The sequence below is a fragment of the Manis javanica genome, chromosome 3 (genome assembly GCF_040802235.1).
Source record: "Manis javanica isolate MJ-LG chromosome 3, MJ_LKY, whole genome shotgun sequence".
Taxonomy (NCBI): Eukaryota; Metazoa; Chordata; class Mammalia; order Pholidota; family Manidae; genus Manis; species Manis javanica.
The window spans coordinates 56,683,735-56,708,723 of NC_133158.1; the positions used below are offsets into that span (position 1 = coordinate 56,683,735).

General features: G+C 43.9%; 1 protein-coding gene across 2 annotated transcripts in view; it reads left to right on the forward strand.

The window, feature by feature from the left end:
• The window catches only part of HEG1 (heart development protein with EGF like domains 1), a 94,980-nt gene that overhangs the window by 16,455 nt on the left and 53,536 nt on the right, over nt 1-24,989 (forward strand). For both annotated transcript variants that reach the window (XM_073231503.1, XM_073231504.1), the window contains exons 2-6: nt 11,313-11,600; nt 13,277-13,573; nt 19,171-19,521; nt 20,734-21,081; nt 24,330-24,644. In XM_073231503.1, coding sequence (XP_073087604.1) covers nt 11,313-11,600; nt 13,277-13,573; nt 19,171-19,521; nt 20,734-21,081; nt 24,330-24,644 — 1,599 coding nt within the window. The remainder of the gene's footprint in view (nt 1-11,312; nt 11,601-13,276; nt 13,574-19,170; nt 19,522-20,733; nt 21,082-24,329; nt 24,645-24,989) is intronic.

Genomic DNA, 24,989 nt, shown 5'->3' on the forward strand with positions numbered 1-24,989 from the left:
CATCTTGCAGTTTACAGCCACCCCTTTACCAAAGGGGGAATTCAAAAGGGAGGGGGACTAATAGTCTCTCTCTCTCTCTCTCTTTTTTTTTTTATTTTTAAGTGTCTTTTATCCCCTCGTGTAAGCAATTGAATCCTTGAAAAATCTTTAAAAATTACAAAGAAACCCACTATCATAGATATAAGAATGCATGCTGGCACATGCAGCCAGGTCGATACCAGGCACCCAGCGCCACAGCTCTCAAGAGTGTTTCCCAAGAGGAGAATCCCAGGAAAGCTCTGATGGGTCAGTGTCTTGCTGTTTCAGAAGCTCCCCTCCTGAGCCTTAACCCCTAGCATTCTGATCTTGGTCTTCCATCTACCAGCGACATGACACTCTGGGAAGTCCTGGAGACACTCGTTGTCTGATCTCTGCCTTTGTGCTGCCTGGGGTCCTTGGCCTTTCCCTCTGCATCTCAGCTCTCACTGTCTTCCTGGCTCCTGCCTTTAATTTTGTCCTGACCTTCTCTTTGTCGTCTGCATCTCTTTCTCTGGCTCTTCTCCCTTAATTCAGTCCTTGACCCTCTCTTTTCCACTCATGTGCCATCTCCTTGTCCTTCCTCCTAATCAACAGCCCCAAATCCTTCAACTGCCTATCAGACATTTCCACTTGGAAGCTATCACCCCAAACTTCATATTCTGAATACAGGCTTTCTTGTCCCTCAGACACGTTCTCCATGCTGCCTCTCCTCTTATCATCCTTTTCATTACACACAAAAACCATCTCTGAGAAGCTGATTAGGAAGTCTTCTTGCTTAGTTTTCCAGCTAATAACATGCAGCTGTTGTCCAACCAAGTCTGTCTGGTTTCAAAGCCCATGTGATATGCACCATCTCATTCCTCTTAGGGGGAAACAGGGCAGTGCCGTTGGGTTTAAGGCTGAAGCTTGAAGCCAGTGGGACATTGCTCATGCGTCACTGTTTTGAAGCCACGTGTCAGAGGATAAGCTGGGGTGTAATGAAACGAGACCTGGGTTCAGATGGTGCCTCTCAGCCATTGAGCTCTTGACCTTGCATAATCACTTAATCTTTCTGCCCCTCAGTTTCCCCAGGTGCCATGATACCCACTTGACCAGCTGTCATGCGCATTAAATGAGATAATGCATGTGACAACTAATGGCACATGGTAAGCACTGAATAGATGTTTGTAAAATCTGAATCTAAAAGGAGGGAAATGAAAATAAAGGGTTCCTGCTTCAACTGTGCCCCAGAAACTAAAGACTGTAGCTAGCAGCCCTGACACAGGGCCCTCCCAGTGGGAGCTGGTACAGGGCGGGGTGGGCTGAGCCCTCCGGGAGGAAATTGTCTCTTCGATGACACAGCACCCTCCCTGTACACACCCACTCCACAGCTCAGAAACAATGCAAGTTGAAATACCCCAAATCATGGGGTGGGTGGTGAGGAGCTGACTGTGGCAGCTGCTCATGAGGAAATCCTACCCTGGCTGGGCTAACATCCCTGATGATGTTAGTTCACAAACAGATGTTTTGGAACATTCAGACACTACAGAAGTAGAAGTTGTCAACATGGGGGGATAAAAACAGGCAAAGCAATAAAACTCTCTTGTTACTTTAATCTCCATTCATGGTACCAGGGAAAGTGATGGCCTGATACGGGGAGCTGAGTACAGAGGTATTTCCAGCCCAGGAGATAGGTGGGAAGCTGGGACATCTAAACTGTACGAGGCTGGTTAGTGGGGCTCTGTTGCCATGGGATGTGAGTGAGGTTTGAGCCATCACCTCTGACCATCTGGGGTTGGGGATAGGTGAGGTGGGCGGTGCCAGCCTCTGCTGAGCCTCAGGGTGCCCCTCCTGCCCCAGAGGCTGCCACTGAGTGTCTGGGGTGCCGCCTCTTCTCCTCACTCCCCACCTGGCCCAGCCCTTGCAGCCTCAATCGCACCTTCTTTCCATTTCTCCAAGGCCCTTTCTCTTCATCACCAAGAGTAACAGCAGGTTCCCTGACACCCTCCCCTGCATGTGGTAGGTCCCTGTTGGGTCTACTCTCAGTACTGTCAGGGTTTAACACTGCTGACTAGGGAGCCATGCCACACACAAAATTCAACCACACAAGTCAGAGTTACTGAAGGAGTCACCCTTGGACTTAATAAATATTTAGCATTTGAGCCATCATTCTCCCTGAGATGCAGCATGGAATGCTGTAAGGCACTTGGTTGTTCAGACAAGACCGGCAGAGGGGTTGGGCTGGGGTGCTGCCTGTCCCAGCCTGCGTAGTTTGTTATTCCCTTTTCCGAGGAATATCTGGAGTTAAGCAGGGGGTGGGGGGTACTGTTCTTTTGGAACCCCAGGTCAGTGATGTCAGGGGCTTACCATGCCGGAGACCATCCTGGCTCTCACCCTGTGCCCCAGTTCTCCCTGCACCTGCCAGGAGAGTGTCATTGGGGCAGAGCTGGAGTGAGCCACATGCTGCCCCACCAGCCCCTCAGCCAACCTCTGTCCTGTCATCAGAGTGCACACCCAGCTTCCAAGAGGGCCTAGGGCCCTGGGCTGCGTGGGGCTTCCAGCTCTGCGACCAGCTCTGATCTGCTGCCTGGAGAAGCACTGGAGACGGAGCCACGATCCATTAGCAGTATCTGCCAAGGTTCTCCCTAGAGCTCTTTGTTGGGAGTTGGTAGACCTAAATCCATTTAATAACTGTAATGTATACGGCACTTACTGTGTTCCAGACAGTACACAGTACCATTCAAAGCTCTCACACGTGTGCTGTTACAGCCCAGTAACACAGGTTCTGTAACTCTCCCTGTTTTGCAGATGAAGTCAAGGCAAAGAGAAATCACATTTGTCGCCTAAGGTCATAGGGCATGTAAGTGGTAGAGCCCGAATGAGGTGGGAGAACCTTTACATAGGAACCACAGATTCACAGGTCTAGGTAAAGCAAGCCACCACTTCATGTTATTACCTCCTGTGTTCCTGGGGGATGAAAGGGTATGATTCCCAGATAGAGAGTGACACGTAAGATAAGAGTTTCTCAGCAAACCAGGTAGCTGTGACACCTGTGCCTAAGGGCCAAGGTGGCACCACAAGCCAGCAGGTCTCCGAGGTCAGCAGAGGCTGGCAGCAGCAGCATTGCCCACGGTGCGTCTGGTCTCCAGCTGCCCTGGAGGAGCGGCCATCAGCACCCGTCCTCCGTCAGGGCTCTTGCTGAGACTGGTCAGGCATACAGAGGCTGAGAGGTGCAGACACAAGTCAACTCATCAGGCCTTCAGCTGGTTGTGTCATCAAAGGCCACATGCAGGCTTCTGCTTCAGAAGTGGCACTGGAGCCCCAAACCTCATACTGTAGAATTATCAAGTGGCATGAGCCAACTTTATGTTTAAAGTCTATAGGATTCACCCACTTAGGGGGCAAGTCTGGGGACCAAAGAAAGCCCATTTACTAGGCGTCCGCACCTGGAGTCTTTTTACCAAAATACAAACCTTTTCTTAGGAGACACTTTTTTTTAACAAATATTTTTAATAGCATGGGATCATATGGTATATACCGTTTTGTAATTTCTGTTTTCATGTAACAATACAGGGTGAGCATAAAACATATCTAAGACTATGTCAATAATATATTTTGATCAGTCCTGTAAAATTTTGTTGTCTCATAATTAAGTTAACCAACTCCCTACTGCAGAATTTGAGGTTGTTCCCAATTCTCATTATTATAAACAACGCTGTGGTAAACTTCTTTATGCCTGAAACTTTGCACACTTCCGTAGTAATTTCCTTGGAATTTATTTCCAGAAATGAAATTCCTGGGTCAGAATATATGCCTATTTTTAAGGCTTTTGCAAAGAACTGCTAAATTTCTCCCTGGAAAGTATGTGCCAATTACATTCTTACCAACATTGATGAAAGTGTCTATTTTCTATACTTACAGTGACATTAGATATTATCATTTTTAAAAATCTTTGCCTATTTGATAGGCAAAAAATGAATATGTTAAAAATTTTAAAGGTCTTTTCTAGTTTGGATTTGTAATTTATTTATAACAGTACTTCATGTATGAATTTTCCATTTATAATCATATTTTGTGAATAGCACATCCATGTTTATTGTCTATATGTACATTTTAGGAATTTGAAAAAGTTCTTCATGTTAAGAATGTTAAACTTGTAACACGCACTGCAGACATTTACCCCAGTTTGTTATCCAACTTTTTAAATTTTTTTTTATTTTTATCAAACTTACATGTAGTTTAAAGAGCAAATATGTTTTATAAGGCTTTTATAAAAAGCCTGGCTACTCTGACCATCATAATTTTCTGCTTCCCAGAATCAACCATTTTCAACCCTTTTAAATGATTCTTTTAGTAATTATGTCCATTTCTCCAAATAACCTGCTTATATTGCTGTTTATTGATTCTTTTTTTGGGTTTTAGGCAATATTCATGTATCTCAATGGAAATTTTATATCATTCCAAGCTCCACCAGTAGAGTGAGATACACTCTATTCCTTAGGGTCAACTTGAGGAACTTTGAAATGCATTTTTGACACAGCTTTAAGTTACCTTTTCCCACAACATGATTCTGATCATCTGCTTCTTGCCTCATGTGTTGTTATCCAGCATTTGCTCTCTTTTTTTTAATCCCCCAAGTGAGGAATTATTAATTTATATATTTAGTGTTTCTTTAGACTTATGTACATACTTACCATTTTCTTTGCTCATTATTTCTTCTTGCATCTTATAGCTTGTTCTCCTGCTTGAAATGAATTCTCCATAATTTCCTTGAGTGGAGGTGGTTGAAAAATTCAAATTTGAAAGTGTTTCTATTTTGAAAGATAGTCTAGGATGCTTCACAAGGAGTTTTGCCTAGTACACAATTCTAGTTTTTTCTTTCTCAGCACACTGAAAATAGTTATCCACTGTCTTTTGTCTTTTACTGTTCTGTTGAGAAATCAACTGTGTTTAGTCTAATTGTCTTCTGTAGATGATTTGTCATTCTTCTTTCTGCTTGTTCTTAAGACCTAGTTTTTGTCTGTGATTTTCTGCAGTGTCACTATGATAGGGTTTATATTTCTTTATTATTTAGCTTCCTACCGATTTGCTGGGCTCCCTTACTCTGAGGATTCATACTTTTTATCAGTTTTGGAAAATTTTCAGCCATTTACCTTTTCGGGTATTGACATTGCCCCTTTTTCTCTCTTCCCCTCCTAGAACTCCAGTTAGATGCATGTTGTGCTTTATCACCCTGTCTTCCTTGCCCCTTCACCTCTTTTTCGTATTTTCTATCTTCCTCTACCATCTGTTTTATAATCCTAAATTCTTTCTTCAGCTAATCTGCTGTTTCATTTCCTAATTTCAATTATTGTATATTTTTCACTTCTAGAATTTCCACTTAAATTTCTTTCAAATCTCTTTGGCTATTATTTATAGTCTCTTTTTCCCTCATTTTCAATTTCTTCTTATTTCTTTTCATGTAGTTTTATGTGCTTACATTCTTTTTCCAATATTTCCAATATTTGAAGTCTTTGCTTGACTAGTTTGCTGACTTTTGCCCAAGGATGCCTTTTTTCCTTGTATATTTTGTGGCTTTTGACTGTGAACTCTTGGCCCTTAGAATTTCATCAGTAAATGGTAAAATTGGATTGAAGGCTCATTCATCCAGAGAGCATACACACTTATTTCTACCAAGTACCTGGAGGCACTGTATGTCAGGACCACTTTTTCCTCCCCATTAATAGGACGTGCATGTGTGTGTATTTGAAATGTAATTTACATATCATAAAATTAATTATTATAAGGTGTATAATTCAGTGGTTTTTAGTATATTCACAAGGTTCAGAACTGCTTTTAAATACATCCTCAGCTTAAGGTTTAAACCACATAGGTATTGTGGATTGGTCCTGCACACTCACATGTAAGTTTTACAATGACAGATTCTTGGGTGAGATTTATTTTTCTTGTACCTAGAAGACTCAAAGGTCAGATTTCCTTGCTGTTCCCTTCTGCAGGTCAGGTTTGTTTCTATTTGCCTAACATGCAAGGAAGGCATCGTCCTGGCCCCAGCCTTGTACAAGATTTTCCTCTCAGACTCCCTCCTTCAGAGTTTTGTCGCCTATTACCTGTATCCGTGTGGCCATGGGAACAGAAGTTCAAGGTCACAAGTGTTGAGCAGATGTCCCAGGGCAGCTGCCAGCTTTGGAATTAGCCTCAGAAGATTTGATTCTTTTTTTTTTTATTAAGGTATTATTGATATACACTCTTATGAAAGTTTCACATGAAAAACCAATGTGGTTACTACATTTACCCATATTATCAAGTCTCCCCCAAACCGCAGTGCAGTCACTGTCCATCAGTGTAGTAAGATGCCACAGATCCACTATTTGCCTCCTCTGTGCTACACTGTCTTCCCCGTGAACCCCCTACACCGTGCATACTAAACATAATACCTCTCAATCCCCTTCTCACTCCCTCCCCACCCACCCTCCCACACCCCTCCCCTTTGGTAATCTCTAGTTCCTTCTTGGAGTCTGTGAGTCTGCTGCTGTTTTATTCCTTCAGCTTTGCTTCATTGTTATACTCCACAAATGAGGGAAATCATTTGGCACTTGTCTTTCTCTGCCTGACTTATTTCACTATGCATAATATCTTCCAGCTCCATCCATGTTGCAAATGGTAGAATTTGTTTCTTTCTTATGGCTGAATAGTATTCCATTGTGTGTATGTACCACATCTTCTTTATCCATTCATCTACTGATGGACACTTAGGTTGCTTCCATATATTGGCTATTGTAAATAGTGCTGCAGTGAACATAGGGGTACATATGTCTTTTTGAATCTGAGAACTTCTATTCTTTGGGTAAATTCCAAGGAGTGGGATTCCCAGGTCAAATGGTATTTCTATTTTTAGTTTTTTGAGGAACCTCTATATTACTTTCCACAATGGTTGAACTAGCTTACATTCCCACCAGCAGTGTAGGAGGGTTCCCCTTTCTCCGCATCCTTGCTAGCATTTGTTGCTCTTAGTCTTTTCAATGCTCGCCATCCTAACTGGTGTGAGGTGATAATCTCATTGTGGTTTTAATTTGCATTTCCCTGATGACTAGTGATGTGAAGCATCTTTTCATGTGTCGGTTGGCCATCTGAATTTCTTCTTTGGACAATTGTCTGTTCATATGCTCTGCCCATTTTTTAGTAGGGTTATTTGCTTTTTGGGTGTTGACGCATGTGAGTTGTTTGTAATATACATTTTGGATGTCAACCCCTTGTTGGATATGTCGTTTACAAATATATTCTCCCATACTGTAGGATGCCTTTTCATTCTGTTGATGGTGTCCTTTGCTGTACAGAAGCTTTCTAGTTTGGTGCAGTCCCATGTGTTCATTTTTGCTTTTGTTTCCCTTGCTCGAGGAGATGCATTCAGGAAGAAGTTGCTCATGTTTATATTTTTGCCTGTGTTTTCTTCTAAGACTTTTATGGTTTCATGACTTACATTCAGGTCTTTGATCCATTTCGAGTTTACTTTTGTGTATGGGGTTAAACAATAATCCAGTTTCATTCTCTTGCATGTAGCTGTCCAGTTTTGCCAATACCAGTTGTTGAAGAGGATGTAATTTCCCCATTGTATGTTCATGGCTCCTTTATCATATAGTAATTGACCATTTATGGTTGGCTTTATATCTGGGCTCTCTAGTCTGTTCCATTGGTCTATTGTTCTGTTCTGTGCCAGTACCAAATTGTCTTGATTACTGTGGCTTTGCAGTAGAGCTTGAAGTTGGGGAGCATAATCACCCCAGTTTTATTCTTCCTTTTCAGGATTGCTTTAGCTATTTGGGGTCTTTTGTGGTTCCATATGAATTTTAGAACAACTTGCTCTAGTTCATTGAAGAGTGCTGTTGATATTTTGATGGGAATTGCATTGAATCTGTAGATTGCTTTAGGCAGGATGGCCATTTTGACAATACTAATTCTTCCTATCTGGATGTTTCCATTTATTGGTATCTTCTTTAATTTATCTCATGAGTGTCTTGTGGTTTTCAGAGTATAGGTCTTTCACGTCCTTGGTTAGATTTATTCGCAGGTATTTTATTCTTTTTGATGCAATTGTGATTGGAATTGTTTTTCTGATTTCTCTTTCTGCTAATTCATTGTTAGTGTATAGGAATGCAACAGATTTCTGTAGATTAATTTTGTATCCTGCAAATTTGCTGAATTCAGAGATTAGACCTAGTAGTTTGGGGTAGATTCTTTAGGGTTTTTTATGTACAGTATATCATGTCATCTGCAAACAGTGACACTTTAAATTCTTCCATACCAATCTGGATGCCCTTTATTTCTTTGTGTTGTCTAATGCTGTGGCAAGGACCTCCAGAACTATGTTGAATAAAAGTGGAGAGAGTGGGCATCCTTGTCTTGTTCCTGATCTTAAAGAATCACTTTTTTTCTGGCTTCTCCTGAGAATAGTTTCTCCCATTGTGCCCAGTTGACCAAGAGGATAGAGAAAGCTTCTTCAGACTCTTTCACCTCCTCTTAGGAGGCCAGTTTGCCTCTGCAGCTCAGGAAGAACAAAGGGAGCCTGCCACATGGCTCACTGCTCTCCATAGCCCCAGTCTCCAGTTGACCTTGGTGGCTGCCCCTGGGAACATCCCTCTCTCCCATTTCTAGCTGTGTGTTGGCCTTGCCTGTCTGGGACTGGGCCCCAGAGGAGGCCAGGTGCCTTGATAACTTCCCTTCCCCTTCAGGAAGCTTCTGTTAATTATTACTCGTAGGAAACATAATAGGAAGCATGAAAACAGTAATTCTCAAGGCATTGGGGAAGAAATGATTTCCTTAGGAAAGTTGGTTAGAATCTCTTGCAGAAGATTTTATAATCACCACTTCTCTAACCCTGATAAGTGAGATACTCCTTGTAGGAGAGAACCAGAGGGGAAACTGCTGAAAACCACTGATTCAGAATTGCACTATCCAGTGGAGGAGCCACTAGCCACGTGGGGCTCTTGTGCTCTTGAAGTGTAGCTAATAAAATACCCACTGGCTTTTAAAGGCTTGATACCAAAAGAATGCAAAGTATCTCAATAATTTTTGTATCAGTTATGTTTACATCAGTTGAAGTATAATTTTGAATATGTTGAAGTAAACAAAATGTACTTAAGTTAAATTCACCTGTCTCTTTTTACTTTTTAAAATGTGGCTACTACAAAACTTAAAGTTGCATTTGTGGCTCACGTTATAGATCTCCTAGGCAGCGCTGATCTGGAAGATCCTTGTTCCTTTGGGGGTTCTGAGTTAGAGCAGATGGGTGGGATGCCAAGTCCAATCCGAGAAGGCTGCTATGTTGCTCTGGAGAGGTCTGCATAGGGCCCAGCCACAGCTTGGAAGCCAGAGCCAGGCCACTGCTGGGGGTGCTGGCCCCTGAGAGACAGCACAAAAACAAATAGTGTTCTAGGAGCTGCTGGGACAGTACACTTGTGATAATTTGAGTCGAACTGTAGATTCTGTCTGCAGCCTGCCTCTGCTGGTCAGGTTGTTTTCACCTGACTCAGGGACACAGACATGACTTCATTCATCCCTGAAGATGCGTGGTGCCCACGGCCCCCAACCGTAAGCAGGAAGAAAAATGTCATTCCCAAATGGGAAAAATAAAAATGGGTTTTTCAAGGACCCATGTCATCAGCAATAACCTCAAATGGTCCTTGTCCTCCTGATTGCTTTCTCCAGAGTGCCCCCTAATCAGCACGTGCATTTCATATCCACCTTCATGTTAGTTTGGACACACAGGGAACAGCTTTTAGAATGCTGTTTTGGTGCTGTCTCTCAGGGGCTGGTACCCCCAGCAGTGGCCTTGCTGTGGTGTCCAAGCTGGACCACATGCAGACTTCTCCAGAGTAACAAGACCGCCTCCTTGGGTCCGACTTGGTGTGCCACCTCCCTGCTCTAATCTGAACCCCCTGCCCTAACAAATGGCACTTGATTCTACGTTTAGTTCCCTCTGTGCCCACTTTTACCCCAACTTTAATTTCATCCTCACAGCGTTTTTAACTGATACCTTCTTGCCATTACCTTGGGTGATAAGGACATCAATGATCAATTAAATCTATTTTCTGACTAATATAACGTAAATACATTCCTAATTTACAAACTTCAAGTACCAGCCTATATTAATAAGCAACATTTCCTCAGCTTCCCTGAACCGGAACTAAGGGAGAACAGGAAGATTTGTTCAATCTGCCTCTCCAGCGCTCTGTCCTTCCTGCTAAACCCAGTGGGAGCTGAGGGGCTTGGGCTTCCAGCAGGCCGCCTGGTGACTTGGACAAGGAGCACGACCTCCCTGCCCCTCCTTTCCTTCCTGCAAAGTGGGGAGAGTATGAGCACCTACTTCCGACATTGTGCAAGGACTGAATGAATGAGTGCACATCAACTGCACGTTAGTATTTGGTGCACAACACAGATACACTTGCTTAACATATGAGAAAATAGTCTATATTCTATTTTGAAGCTTGTTGTTTCAACTCAGTAATACCTGTAGAGTATCTTTATTTTATTTTATAACAGTATTTTAATGACCTGATATTGTGCTTTTATATGAATATATTGCACCTGGTTTAAATTGATCTGCTATAGGATTTTTAAGTTTTCTTTTTCTTTCCTTCCCTTTCTTCCTCTCGGCTTTCTTTTTTCCTTCCATCCTTTCTCCCTTCCATTCTTTCTTTTTTGCTATTGTAGACAGTGAGGAAATGAACATCTATGCAGCTAAATCTTTGTCCACATTATTGAGTATTTCCTTAGGGTAAATTCAAGGAAAATGAAATTACTACAGCAAACCTATTTACATTACTAAGGTTTGGGTAATGTTGTCAAACCCTTGACATGTTATTCTAGAATTGTCCATATCACCCTCCTGCCTATGAGAGTAGGTGTCAGGATTAAGAGCTGCCAGCATCCACCTCCCACCACCCAGAAGGCACAGTTCCCAGCCTCGGGGCTCACAGTGCTTCCTTCCCTCCGCTCGCTCCTGACCTCCATCCCCTACAACCCGCGATCCACCCAGACGCCAGAGGGTCCAGTGTTCTTCCCTGAGCCCCATGCTGATCTCTTTCTAGCAATTCTTGTGATTTATTCACTTACTGTAAAATGTGATCCTATGTAGTATTGTCACTTCATGGTTTGTACACAGGATTGCAAGAAACATTACACTGGGAAAAAAGAAAGGTGAAATTATTGTACGTGAATCTACTTCTTTACTGAGATATCTCATCAGGGCTTTTCTGAAAGTTTACTTCTTCTTTCCGAGGCCAGCAAGTTCTCACTGATGCATTTTCTTACTGTTTCAGCTCCTATAAGGAATCACTGGTCAGAAAATAACACTGAGCCCCACACAGAAAACATCGCCTTTGATCAGAATCAAGTGGACTTCTCAACAGTGGTCTCCAAAGAGGATGTGGTGGATCAGACCCCAGGAAACAGCCAGCCTTCTTCAAATGTTCCAGAAGACTTTACTCCACAAACTGAACCAGCAAATGCTAGAGGAAGAAGTGGCTCTCTAAGGAGAGCAGATTTCACTATTTCCCCTGTTGGGCCTGAGGAAGCAACAGCCCTAACTTCTCAGGGTGTCACTTCAGGTGTGTTTGTGCTGAGGATGTTCCTTTCGTTACTGTGTGTCCAGTCCTGGAAAACAACATTTCTGCCCATCTCCCTCATGCTGCATCCTGGGCTGGGGTGGATCAGACCTGTGCCTTGGGCTCCATCTGTGGCACGCTGTGGTTCACTGAGTTATAAGTCTAGACTGCATTGAAGTGCAGATTTGCTGAGAGGCCTGACCAGTTCTTGGAACCTATACTCCATGGCTAGATTGCCTCCATCCAGACTAGGTCTGGCAATCTCGCCACACTGCAGGCTCAGAGGCAGCAGTGGGGTGGGCTGTGTGTCTGCGTGTTCTTGTTGATGTGGTTCAGATGGCTATCCTTGCTCCCAGGGGCACAGCTCAGCAGCTTGCCATTTTTAGCAAAGCGTTTCAAGAAGGGCTGGGGCAAGATCTGATTGAGGAAGGGAAGACCCAGAAAACTGGCACTAAGTAGGTGCCTACTGCTGCACACCAAGATGTCTGTTCTCCCCATTCTCACAGCAAGCCAGTAAGGTCACATTATTCTAATTTTAGGTGTTTGGAAACTGAAGCTAGAGAAGTTAATTAATCCAGTGTGTGCAGGTCAAGCCACTAATAGGTTTCAGAGCTGGGATCAGAGCCTAAGTCTGTGTCTGAGTGAGGTGGTCAGGGATACCTGAGGAGTGGGATGCCTGGAACATGTGAATGCAGATACAGAGGCAAGAGGAGAAGCGTGGCCTCTTTGCAGAGTGGCAAGGCCAGTAGCCTCCTTTGCTGGGGGGCGTAAGTCACACAGAAGAGGACGTGCAGGTGGGCCATTGTGTGGATGGGGTTAGGGACAACGATGGAGTGATGCAGGGCTTTGACAGCCAGGCAGTTTAGACTTGGTGTGTGGGGAGGTGTCACTGAAGGTTTCTGAACAAGGCAGTGACATGATGGAAGCCAACCGGGCAGGACTCACCTGGCAGGCAAAGATGTCTAGGCTGGGGAATGGGGCAGAGGGAACCTGGAGTCAGGGGGACCTCCCAGAAGACACAGAAATCCAGATACCAGGTGCAGAATATGGCCTGTGGGGCCTCAGGGATGGAGCGGAAGGCTCTAGTAAAGACTCTGCCCAAAGGGAACTGATACAATTTGGTAAAGGCCTAAAAGTAGCAGATGAAGCCATTAAAGATGACCCCATGGTTTCATGCCCTAGTGTCAGGAGATCTGGCTGGGGGACTCAGTGCCGTAAGAAGTATGTATGACAGCATTGTATGTTGCATTCATGAATGATGGATATAGCTTAGAAACCACACATGCTGCTGCCTGGCTTTGCTGCCAGATATTGGGGATTTGGTTTGTGTTGAACTTGTCTGTGTTCAAGTAAATTGTGGGACCATCTTTTGGGATATGAATGATGAGTCGTTATGATCAGAAACCAATCTCTGATTCCCTGTCAGCTGATGCTTAGCCTCATTGTGCCCCTCTTCTGATAAGTTCAGCACAAAATGCTAAGTGTTTGTGAACTCTGAAAATAGTCTTTGTCTTGGTTTGTGGTCCCTCATTCAGGAGTTAATTTTTCAAAGAGTGAATAATTGCTCCTAATATTCTGACATGTCTATTTCATAGAGGTCAGAAAGGAGCCCAATAAGAGACTATTCAGAACTTTGGAAGTGTGCTGGTGGAATTTTAATTGTTGCTGTCTGCTTTCAGCCTTGGGAAAGCGTCACCTGCTATCCAGTAATTCAGGGTTAGAAGGAAGAACTGCCCCTTCTCACATGGAGAGCATGACATCCCAGGGTCCCCTAATGAGGAGGAAGGGGCTTCCAGAAGAAGTGACTGTGCACACCCAAGTGGCTGCCACTTCGGGGCTGAGCCAGTCCTCTCTTCCGGCTTTGGAGGTGGGAGAAGAGACCATCCCTTCCAGGAGAAGCTCCTTGGAACCAGAGCCCTCCTGGCTGCCTTCCTCCAGGACCCTGGCTTTCTCCCTGCCCTCAGACCATTCCGCAGGTGAGTACTCCTATCCCAGCTTAACCCTGGAGAGTCATTCAAAAGAGAAATAGACCGTGTAGTAAGCTAGGCACACACCAGTCACAGGGGCTAAGGACGAGGGTAACACAAGTGCAAAGTGTTGGGGCAAAAGGACAACCTGCACAATTTATCTTGGTGTTGAAGTTCGTCTTTAAAATATGTTTTAACTGTCTAAGGAGGAAAGTAATAGTTTGTTTGGTGGCTGCTCTGGGCCTGTCTGTCCACCAACTGCTTTTCCCTTTACTCACTCACTCACTCACTCTCTCACACACACACACACACACACACACACACACACACACACACGGCCTGTCTGTCCACCAACTGCTTTTCCCTTTACTCACTCACTCTCACACACACACACACACACACAGCCTGTCTGTCCACCAACTGCTTTTCCCTTTACTCACTCTCACACACACACACACACACACACACACACACACACACACGGCCTGTCTGTCCACCAACTGCTTTTCCCTTTACACACACACACACACACACACACGGCCTGTCTGTCCACCAACTGCTTTTCCCTTTACACACACACACACACACACACACGGCCTGTCTGTCCACCAACTGCTTTTCCCTTTACACACACACACACACACACACACACACACACACCCCTCCCCAAAGTGTTGCTGTGTGTATTCTTGCATACAAGGCCACTTTCTGGAGTGAACATAATGGTGAGCATCATGTCATTTGATTAGGAGTTAAACTTGTAATCCTTCATTATTGCAAAAAAAGTTTCTTTTAATGGCAGAGGGAACATAGAAATACATTTTTCTAGTCATCTTTTTTCAAAAACCAGTACAGTGCAAGTGTTTGCAAAGCTGCCACAATGCCATTCCCATTCCTGGTTATCAGTTAAGTCTGCTCAGGTGTTCCTCTTCCATGAAGCATTTTCTCAGCCCTAGGGTTCTCTGTGCCATCTATCTTGTCACTAGGTTATCTAATGCCTGTCTGTTCATTCAGAGGGACATCCTCTTCAGAGCACAGGCTGCTGTTCCTTCTTTTAAGTTCCCCACCTGCCGAGAGGTGATGAGTAATGGGGATTAGGAAATATGCCCAAATATCACAAGGCCCATCCAGCCGTGGACTGGAGAGAATGTTGGAAACTGCCCATCTTTTCTCTTCTCTGAGATTTTACTCAGAGTCCGAAGTGCTGCATGCGTCCTTATCCCCATGCCACTGGGAGCAGGGCAGAGAGGGCTGGGAATATCCTTGGGAAGTAGAGGTTAGGTTGTTTCTGAAATGGCCATTTCAAAATTTTTATAAGAGATTTTTAGAAGTACTTTTCAAGACTAAGGGTTTGGGTTTATGTTATTAAAGCACAAACTGAACCAAAGGTCCTTTCTGTAATGCCTACTTACAGCAGCCCATTCCTCTTCCATGGACTCTGTACAGTTTCCTGCTGACTGGGTATGTGTATAATTTATGATTCGTGTTTTTAGGAGATTACTTTTTAAGATTATTTTAAACAGTTAGATTGGATAAAATATATGATCCTTTACAGCTTCAAAGTTCTGTGGTTTGATGATTTACAACCAGCTTTACTAAATGGTGGAAAGGAAGCATTTTCTAGGAAGCTACACTTTGATTCTGGTCAGGGTCATTTAATATTTATGACTTAAATTCAGCCCATTATTGTGGTATATTAGAAAATCAGTCCATGTTTCCACCTTTACTGGATTTGACTCCATAATCATCTATATTTTTCAACATTAAAAAAAGTAATCATTCCTCAAATTCCTTGAGCATTCATCCTTTTAGAACCTTATGCTTTTAATTTTTGAACAGTTCTACCACATCTTTCCTATTTCTTGAGTGTTTCATTTGAGCATCTCTCTTCTGTCTTAGTAAACTGGGTGTTCAGTGCTTGGTAGAGTCCCACCTCCCTCGTCAATAGTGGAAGCCCAGGCTTTGGGCACTGTTAAATGAAATATTCAGGCATCCAGGGATGTCTGGACCCAGCCTGATGGCCTCCCATCCCACTTGCAGGGATGCAGAGAGCACATGCACAAGGCCAGAAACCACATGGGAAACAAAGTTCTGCTTTATTTCTAAGGCTGGGTAGGACCTGTTAACCTGCTAACCAGAGCTCTGGTACGCTGCCAACTTCCCCTTAAATCTAAATCTTGAGATTTTACTATCACTTTCTGACCACAGGATCCAGCTCTAGGCTCACAAGCAGAAATGCTGAGGGAGCTGGAAGGCCTTGCTGGCAGAGCAGGGTCACCCAGCCCAGCTGGCCACTCTGTGGGAGCACAGAAGCAAAGAGGGAGTATGGCGGGGGGGTGGTGCCTTTTGACACTGGGCCACTCCATCCACTAGTAAGTGTGATCCAGTGGATGCCCTGGCACTTGGACCAGTCTGATGAGTGATGTTCCTCACTAGGCGAGCACTAGGATGGCAGGAAAGCCAGGGGCCTGGCCAGGGAGGTGGAGCCGAGCTCCTTATTTGAATCATAATGGGATTAGACCACATGATCCTAAGAACTTTCTAGTTGTAGCATCTAACAGCTAAATCCAATTTTAAAAAGAGCTCGGAAGCCATTTGAAATTGTTTTTCTTGCTCTTTTCATCATTGTACACCTTTCTGTACTTTTCCTGTATTCTGTAATGACCATGTACTATTTGATCATTAGGGGAAAAGTAAGTAATGCAACTAACAGAGGAAAAAGTTCTCTTTTAAAGGCGGAAAGAGATATGTGTATGTTGAATTGTGTGAGGGTGGCTACCATTGAGCACTAAATTTAGTACTGAGCTTCCTGGAAACCAGAGCATGAAAGGAAATCGGGTGGGGCATGAGATTGTCATCAGATAAAGTAAGCATACAATTTCATCCATAGGCATAAGTGTTTTGGGGGCAGTAAATTCGAGGTGGAATGCTGAGAATCATAATAGAAAATGCCATCAATTGCTGTTTTGTGGAAATTATGCTACTGTTCTTTAAAAGGTGGTATTTTAGATAGATTCTCATAGTTGCTGAGTGTGTAATAATGGATCTCAGCTCATGAAAATGTACTTCTGTGGGTAGCTGAGCTAATGTGGCCTAGGTAAATTGATTTATGGTGATTTCACTTTGTAAAAAAAGAAAACACAAATAGCTCAGAAGAGTGTAGATTTAGCATATCTTTCTCAAATATTAGCTGCTTCAGCTAAGTTTTTGGCAAATTCTGGATAGCAGTCAAGCCAAGGTTGAGAATTATGACACATGCCTGAGGTTCCAGTACATTGTGTTGTGATTAAAGAGTGATCCATCCACTGTTACCAGATGAGTAGACCTTCTTTTCAGCTCTTGTTCCAAAGATTAGGGAACTTGGCTTGTTTCCACTCCCAAATGGATGGTCTTCCCATTTTTGAATGGCTGCTTCTAGAGTAGAAATAAGCAAGGAAGGACAACTATTGAATAATCAATAGTGCTGGCCTGTTGATTAGAAACATGGTAAATTTCCCCCTAGGTGTATTTAGCAGGCACTTTTTTAGTAGTTTAAGTGGTGGTTATAGATTAGTTTGGCCAAACTTTTTCTCCTTTTATTAGGAGGCACCGCCTCTTTAGAAGTATTCACACAGCTTCATAGCTTTATTGTGAGAAGTAATAAGATTATGTTTATAAAGTACTTAGTACAATGTATAAAGGTGTATATAAAGCACTGGCACATCATGATTATTTAGTAAGTCGCAGCCTTTAATAATGATAACAGTGAGGTGATGAAGCCATACTCCACAGAGCCCTCAGAGTAAGAGAAAATGCAGCCGTTTTCCTTTTGGGACTTTCAGCCCTGGTGACTCCTGTAACCATGTTTCTATGGCCATCGATTTGCTGGGTAGGTACTGGGACTGTGTCCAGTAGAACTGCCACTTATATCAGATGCATGATGAAATAATGTAGTGTCCTGGGAATACACGGGCTTTGAAAGAGCACCCAGCAACCCAGTGAGGCTGTAATTTGGAAGACTTACACAGTAACTCTAAGGAAGTAGGCGTCAGAAGCTAAGTGGTTGAGTGAGGATTTGGGGCATATTTATAATATTTTTTTCTTTATATTGTGTTTTTGTTGGTTTGTTTTTGTTTTTAAGTAGGGGTAGGTTCAGGTAGGCTCGACTCTGTGTTTGTGTCAGAGTCTTCCTCTTCCTTGTTTCAGTTACAGGTTGTGTGGGTCCCCTGCACCTTTATTTTGTCATCATTAAGGTCCAGTGACCAGAGCTGCAGACTCCGTTCTAGGTTTAGGTGGTTCTATGGTTTGTACAAGAGTAACAGGAACCTTTGTGTTTCCTGTGTCTTTCTCTCTAATTATACTTAATATTTATTTGTGCTTTTGGTGACAGCTGCACATAGGTCTGGTTTTTAAGGAACCATTTATATGGAGAACTTCCATCTTCCCTTTCTGGGTTGTAATTACAGCTCCAAGCCTTGCATTATACAGGTACAGAGTACTTTTTATTATTTCTGGCTTAAAAAGAAAAAACCATGCTTTCTTTCCCTGAATCTTGCCTGCTGTGTTTCTACCCACTCACCAAGCTTTCCTGAAGTTTATTCCTGTTTGGAATGAGGATTTCACTATGCCCTTCTGAGGGTCTGTTCTCACGTGTCCTTTGGAAAGTTTTTTGTGGAAGGGAACCATTGTAAGCCACCTGTACTTCTGTGGAGTGGACTGTGCATTTTGACCTATGAGGTGTAATTCAGTTTTCGAGGTTCTTGACAACCCAGTGTCTGCCATCTCTTTCATCAGAATAACTGCTCTCATCCTGGAGTCCTTAATATCCTAGAGGCCCATTAGAATGTGTTAGCTTGAGAGCCAGTCTCCAAAGCCGAATGAGGGTAACTACAATAATGGAGCCTGTTTGCTCCTGGATGGATAGAATTAAACCAAACCGGTGTGTTAACAGTGAGTATCTCCTGCTGATTAGAAGCTCTATTAGTTTGTAAGTACAGTTCAGTTAACAGTCTTTCAAAACATAAGGTTTAAGGTGGCCATGATGTGGGAAATAATAAAGAACCCTCGATGGTGACAAAGCCAGGAATTACTGTTCTAGGTCAGTATTGTTCCGACTGTGGTCTGCAGAGCCCTAGGCCCCCTTGGGTGACCTGGGGGCTGGGCACCCTGAAATGGATCCATTTTTATTCATCTTTATGTATAAATTTTAATTTATAATGGCATTCTAACAAAAGGGTTACACTGCTAAAAACAAAACAAAACAAAAGCCTGTACCTTATCACAGTGGCTTGGCCTATATAACCTATAAGGTTGAATTCAAGACTAGACATTTTTACCTTCCTCGTAAAAACCTCAATAAAAACCAAGGCAAATAATATCTAAAGGCTTTCTCCTGTCTTTTTTTCTAGCTTGAGCTGAAGCTGCTCTTCATTCTTGGTGAAGGACCTCATGCTTCTCTAAGCTCTGTGAGAATTAGAGGGTGTCAAATGTGTTTATCTATGTTAGGTCACGTTTATCTCGATTTATCTACCAAAATGCAGCAAACCTCATTTGTATCTAGATACATCTCTCATTTTCTTAACCCCCACCCCCGCAGTAGTCCTGAAGCATGTTTTCTTCCATTTCAGCTTCTGGAAGTGTGGAGGAGCTGAGCAGCCCCACTGCTCTCCGGAGCCCGTCTGTCAGTGAGCTGAACCATCTGCATGCCGCCACCACGGTCCCTCGTGGGGTCCCAAGAATGCTTCAGTCTTTGGCTGTCAGCTTGGGGCCTCTAAATGAGGCACAGAGTTTCATGAAGGACTCTGAAATTGCCACGACCTCTGTGTCAGTTCATTCTTTGCCCTCTGAGGCAGAATTGGGAAGAAACAGTGAAGTAATTGGGAGTGTGGGGGATGGAGAATTCGAGCCATCCACAGAAAATGGATTTGGCCTTACATCTCCCAAGGTTGCAGTGGGATTTTGGCAACATGATTCCCCAAGTAAGTATCCAGTCTTTACTTGACCTACTATGGGCATTGAAGAATTGTTGGATTTTCTTAAGGAATTGCTTCAAGAATATTTACACTCTCTTAAAAAAAAGTGTCTTCTTAGGTAACACCATCTCCTCTGTCTGGTATACCACATTGTTACATTTTAAAAACAAATTTTTTTTATTATCAAATGTACATTACAATGTTTCAACAGTCCCCCTCCCCCTCGTCTCCCCACCCCTGCCCGTCCACTCCCGTCTCCCTTGGTAATCACTAGTCACTTCTCAGTGTCTCTGAGTCTAATGCTGTTTTGTTTCTCCTGTTTTGCTTTTTTTTTATTCCACAAATAAGTGAAATCATATGGTATTTGTCTTTCTCCACCTGGCTTATTTCACTGAGCATAATTCCCTCTTGATCCATCCATGTTGTTGCAAATAGCAGGATTTTTTTTTCTTTTATGGCTCAATAATATTCCATCTGCACTGTCACATTTTGGTCTTCATCCTTGTGAGAACATGGTGAGGTTCCTCCAGCTTTCTTACAGATGAGAGAAGTAAGGCTCAGAGGCTGTGAGCAACGAGTGTGTGGTCACTGAGCTCCCAGCAGAGTTGAGACCTCGGCCTTGGAGGTCACTGTTGATTGCATTCTGTCACTGGACAGCCCACCTTCAAAATGAGAGCTGGCTGGCTCCTTAAAACTAGCTTGAGCTATTGTATGTCCAGATCGCCTGACAAATGAAAATGTGCAGATGTAAACAGATTCCCCATATTCATGGTTTTAGGATACTCCCTATAGTTTAATTTTTGTTTGCTATACTTTAAAAGTAGAATAATCTTCATTAATAATAGGACTCTTAAAAAATGCTTCTGACTGGAACACTGTATTTAAGCACATCATGTTTATTCGACATAACACACTCTAGCCCTTGACCATTTGGGGGAAAGAGAATAAAACATTCAAGCCTTTAAGTTACTCTGCTACTTTGCACATGCTGTTAAAAAGCAAATCCTTCACTAACACTTATTTTTAGTATTGGTGTCTTATTGACACTGAAGAGCTTTGAAATAATTATTTTAGAGTATGAGATTGCTCATCAGGTTACCCATACAATAAACACTATACAAGGTCCTTATGAAAGTGATCTTTCCTGGAGGGTCCTCGTGCCTCAGTTACTGAGGGATCTGTTTCACATCCATGTAATGGCATTTTTTCCCATTACAGCCTTGGGAGGACACCAGCTGGCCAGCAGCTCAGATGCAGAGAATGCAAGTCCCATGTCTCACACTGAGGCTGTGTCAAGGTCAGTCCCATCGGTCAAGGGTGGAGAGGACACAGCGCGCTGGGTCTTGACCAACAGCGAGGCATTCACAGATGTGACAGAAAGCTCTAGTTCCTATCCTGATGTTGGGAACACTTCAGTTTTGACCCAGTTCTCAGCCTCTGCCCCACAGTCCAGAGGAAGTGACACAGCGCTGGGTGATAGGAGTTACTCTGAGCTGGCCACCGAGTCTCTGTCATCATCTTCCTCCGAAAGCCTGGATGCCTCAGCGCCACGTGGTGAACGCTCGAGTGAGTTTCCACTTCACAGAACTGCCCCTGTGGAGGGCACAGGGCTTCTAGGCTTAGGATCTTCCATGGCAGAGTAAGCCATGCACTAGCGAAACTGCTTCCTGGGCCCCTCTGCTTTCAGTATGCTTAGGCTGTTCTTCTAGCTGGTCCACACAGGTGTACGTGCGCACCCCCAGTTTTTCCTGTTACATCCCCAAGGAGTTGCTGCCCCCAAGCTGCTGTCTGCTCCTCCGACACACAGCTCAGGCGCATCTCTGCCCATGTCCTCCCACCCCCTGGGACCCACTCACCCCGATACCTGCCTCGATCACACAGCTTCTGGAAGGTGAGACTCTCATCCCGAGTCTGGCACTCATCAAGATCAACTCTCCCTCCCCCTTTTTTTAAATGTCTTTATTGAGAAGTGAGTCACATTCTATACAACTGGCCCATTTAAAGCAAATAATTCAGTGGTTTTTAGTACATTCGCAAAGTTGTACAACCATCCCTATTATCTAATTCTAGAACAATTTCTTCAACCAGAAAGAAACCCACTGCTCATCAGCAGTCACTCCCTGTTCTTTCGTCCTCCCAGCCTTTGGCAACCACTAATTTACTTTCTGTCTCTATGGATTTTTATGGAAATGGAACCATAGGATATGTGTGTCCTTTTGTGTTTTTCACCTAGCATGTTTTCAAGGTGCATCCATGTTGTAGCATGTGTTAGTACTTTCTTTCCTATTCATGGCCAAATAATATTCTGTTGTGTGGATATGCCACATTTTATGTATCCTTTTATCAATTATTGGATGTGTGCATTGTTCCCACATTTTGGCGATTACTAAGAATACTGTTGTGAACATTCAGGTACAACTTTTTTTGTGGACGTATGTTTTCAGTTTTCTTGGAATTGCCAGGTTATATGGAAGCTCTATTTTAGATCTTTGAGAAGCTGCTAAACTGTTTTCCAAAATGGTTGCACCATTTTATATTCCCAGCAATGTGCAAGGATTCCAGTTTCTCAGTACATTTGCCAACACTTGTTATTAATCATCTTTTTTTATTATGGCTATAATCATATACCTAGTGGGTATGAAGTGGTATCTCACATGGTTTTGATTTATATTTTCCAGCTGATGAATGATGTCAAGCATCTTGTCATTCTCATTGGCCATTTGCATATCTTCTTTGGAAAAGTCTATTCATGTATTTTGACCATTTTTAATTGGGTTGTCTTTTTTTTTTTGTAAGAGTTCTTTGTATATTGTGGATACTGGTCCTTTACCACATATATGATTTGCAGGCATTTCTTCCATTCTGTGGGTTATCTTTTCACTCTTTCGATGATACATATCATTTGCAGTGCAAAAGTTCTTAATTTTGATGAAATCCATTTTATTGATGTGAGAAAACTTTTCCTTTGATGTTCCTTTATAATGTTGTTTTGGGGTATTTTTTGAAAACAATTCTCAGCAACTTTATCAATGTAAAGTGTATGCTGACTAAAGCAGAAATGCAGTAACTTATCATTTATGTTTATAATAGGTTTAGATTCTTACCTCTCCACCACTAATCATACCAGCTCTGCTTCCCCATTGTGAGCATCCTGATGAGGAAAACTAGCATTTATTCCTACTGATGTGACAGTATGTGTTTATCATGAAAGACTACCACATGTATGGGTGGAGAATATTTATGCTCTTTTATGTCTGTACATGGAAAACACATCACCTGTCTCCTAAACAAAAGGAGTCATTTTACGCCCTCACAATGGTGGGGCTTGGAGCTTTTACCTTCTCACACCGGGAGCTTAGTTGCTCAAGCCTTTCCCTTCTCCATCTCTTCAGTGCCCTTCATTCTGAAGTTAATGCTCAGTTGGTTGGTGTGGAAAATGTGATCTCGGTATAAAGAGCTAGAAAAGGAATCACCTCATTCCTGGAACTGCCTCCCTGTGGGTGAACACAATGCCTTATCTCGTTTCCTCCGAGTCACCCAGAGCTGACTGATTTCTGCCATCCGGCCTCGCCGAGTTTTTGATCCATCCCTTTTTCCAGGTTTCAGGGCAGTCCCTCTGTTTCGGGTCCTGGCTCTCTGCTTTGTGAAGTCTGGGAGCCTAAAGGGGTTGGTTGGTTGGTTGCCTTAATTTCATTTAACAGAGCCTATACAATCTCCACACCCCAGGCCTCGTCCTCTTTGTCCAGGGACCTTGCACTCAACTTGCAAGCCTCTCCTGGTAGATGTCCCATGGATCTCTTTAGCCTTCAGCCCGGGCCAGGTCACCTCTCTTCCTGTCCCTGGCTTTCTCGGTGCTGCTCCATGTCACTGTGTATCCCCATCCCCATGCTCATTTCTGTCTGTCACTTACTGCAAACCTTTCAAGAAGTGACCTTACCTAACACTCAGCTTTACATCTATTTTCTGTCAAGGTGTGTCCATTGGGTATCAAGAGCTAGTCTGGACTGAGAATAGGAATTAAAACCAGGAAAAGAAGCTGTTTTCTCATAGAGCCAGATTATGAAGTATTTAGGCCAAGAGGAATCAGACCTCATTTACATCATTTCTGAAAAGAATGAATTACTTGATAATCTAATAATATAAGACTCTTTAAGTTTATAGCTTAAAACATATACCCAAGAAAGGTATTCTTTATTCATGTGTCATCTGCCCCTGTTCCATGCCCACCAACAAAATTTTTAAATGCATTAAAAAAAAAACCACAATGCACTTTTAACCTCCGACCACAGAATACCGTTTCTCATTGAAGTGTTCAGGCAAAGAACTTGTGCTGTAAAAGAGTGACAGGCCCTTTGGCCCTTCAGGTGTCACTGTCCTTCCAGGAGGTAATGTGGGCCTCCCTCCTGGGCTTCCTTAGATCTAAAACCCCAGTAGGGTTGTTGGTCAATCTTTGACTGACCATTCACCCCCCCGCTGCCACCACCAATTTTCATGACCTAAACTATTGTGTATCACTGAGCATAAATACAGTATTGATCCTGTTCCCCGAGGTAACACACTCTCCCATAAAGCCAGGTCACCTGAACAGAGGTGCTGAGCTGCAGCACCTCCTGGGGTTTCAGATACTGGTCCCCGTTTGCAAGAACAGCACCCATTCTGGTTTTGCACATGGTGAGTTTCAGATTAAGACTGAAAGCACAGGGAAGCGTTCTGGCCATCACAGGCCCGGAAGTGAGGCTTATTCCCGAGACTCAGGCACAGCACGGTCCTCTACCCCTGCACTGACCCGCATTCCCTTTGCAATCCAATCGCAGCCACTGAAGACAGTCCGGAGCGCCGTGTCAGTGCCGTTGCAGGGGAGGCCCCTTCCCGGCGGACGCAGGCCGGAGCTCTCAGCGCACACACCTCCGCCGCCGCGCCTGGGACGGTCGCGGGGACTGGGGAGCTCGCGCTGCGGTCTCTCTCCAACGCGAGCACGACTTTGGGGGCGGCGGGGCGCTCTGCGACAGCGCCCAGGGAAGCAGAGAGCGCCACACCGCACGGGAACGGGACCGGGGCCGCCTCTGCCACCGCGCCAGCCGCCGCCCACCTGGGCACAGGGTCGCTGGCTGCCTCGCATACCCTCGGAGGTGAGGCAGGATCTCTCCCCATGCGCCCTCAGCTCACCTGTTAGTGTGTGTGCACAGTCCCAGAATGACGATGGTCACTGTCCATCCTGAGAGCACCTGACCCGCTCTTTATGAAGAGCCCCTGCTGGATTCTTCCCTGGCCCAGCCTGGTGTCCCCCCTGCCCCCCGCTGGCCTGGGACTTTGCGATGTTGCCACAGTAAAGGAGCGTGGCCTTGGCCAAGGCCAATCTCCCTGGCCCTTCTCTCATTATACTGAATGGAAAGTTGGGAGGGGTTTCCTTTTTCCATTTAGGCAGAGAGGCTGTTCTAGTTGGGGTCCTAAGAGCTTTTCAATATGATACCAGT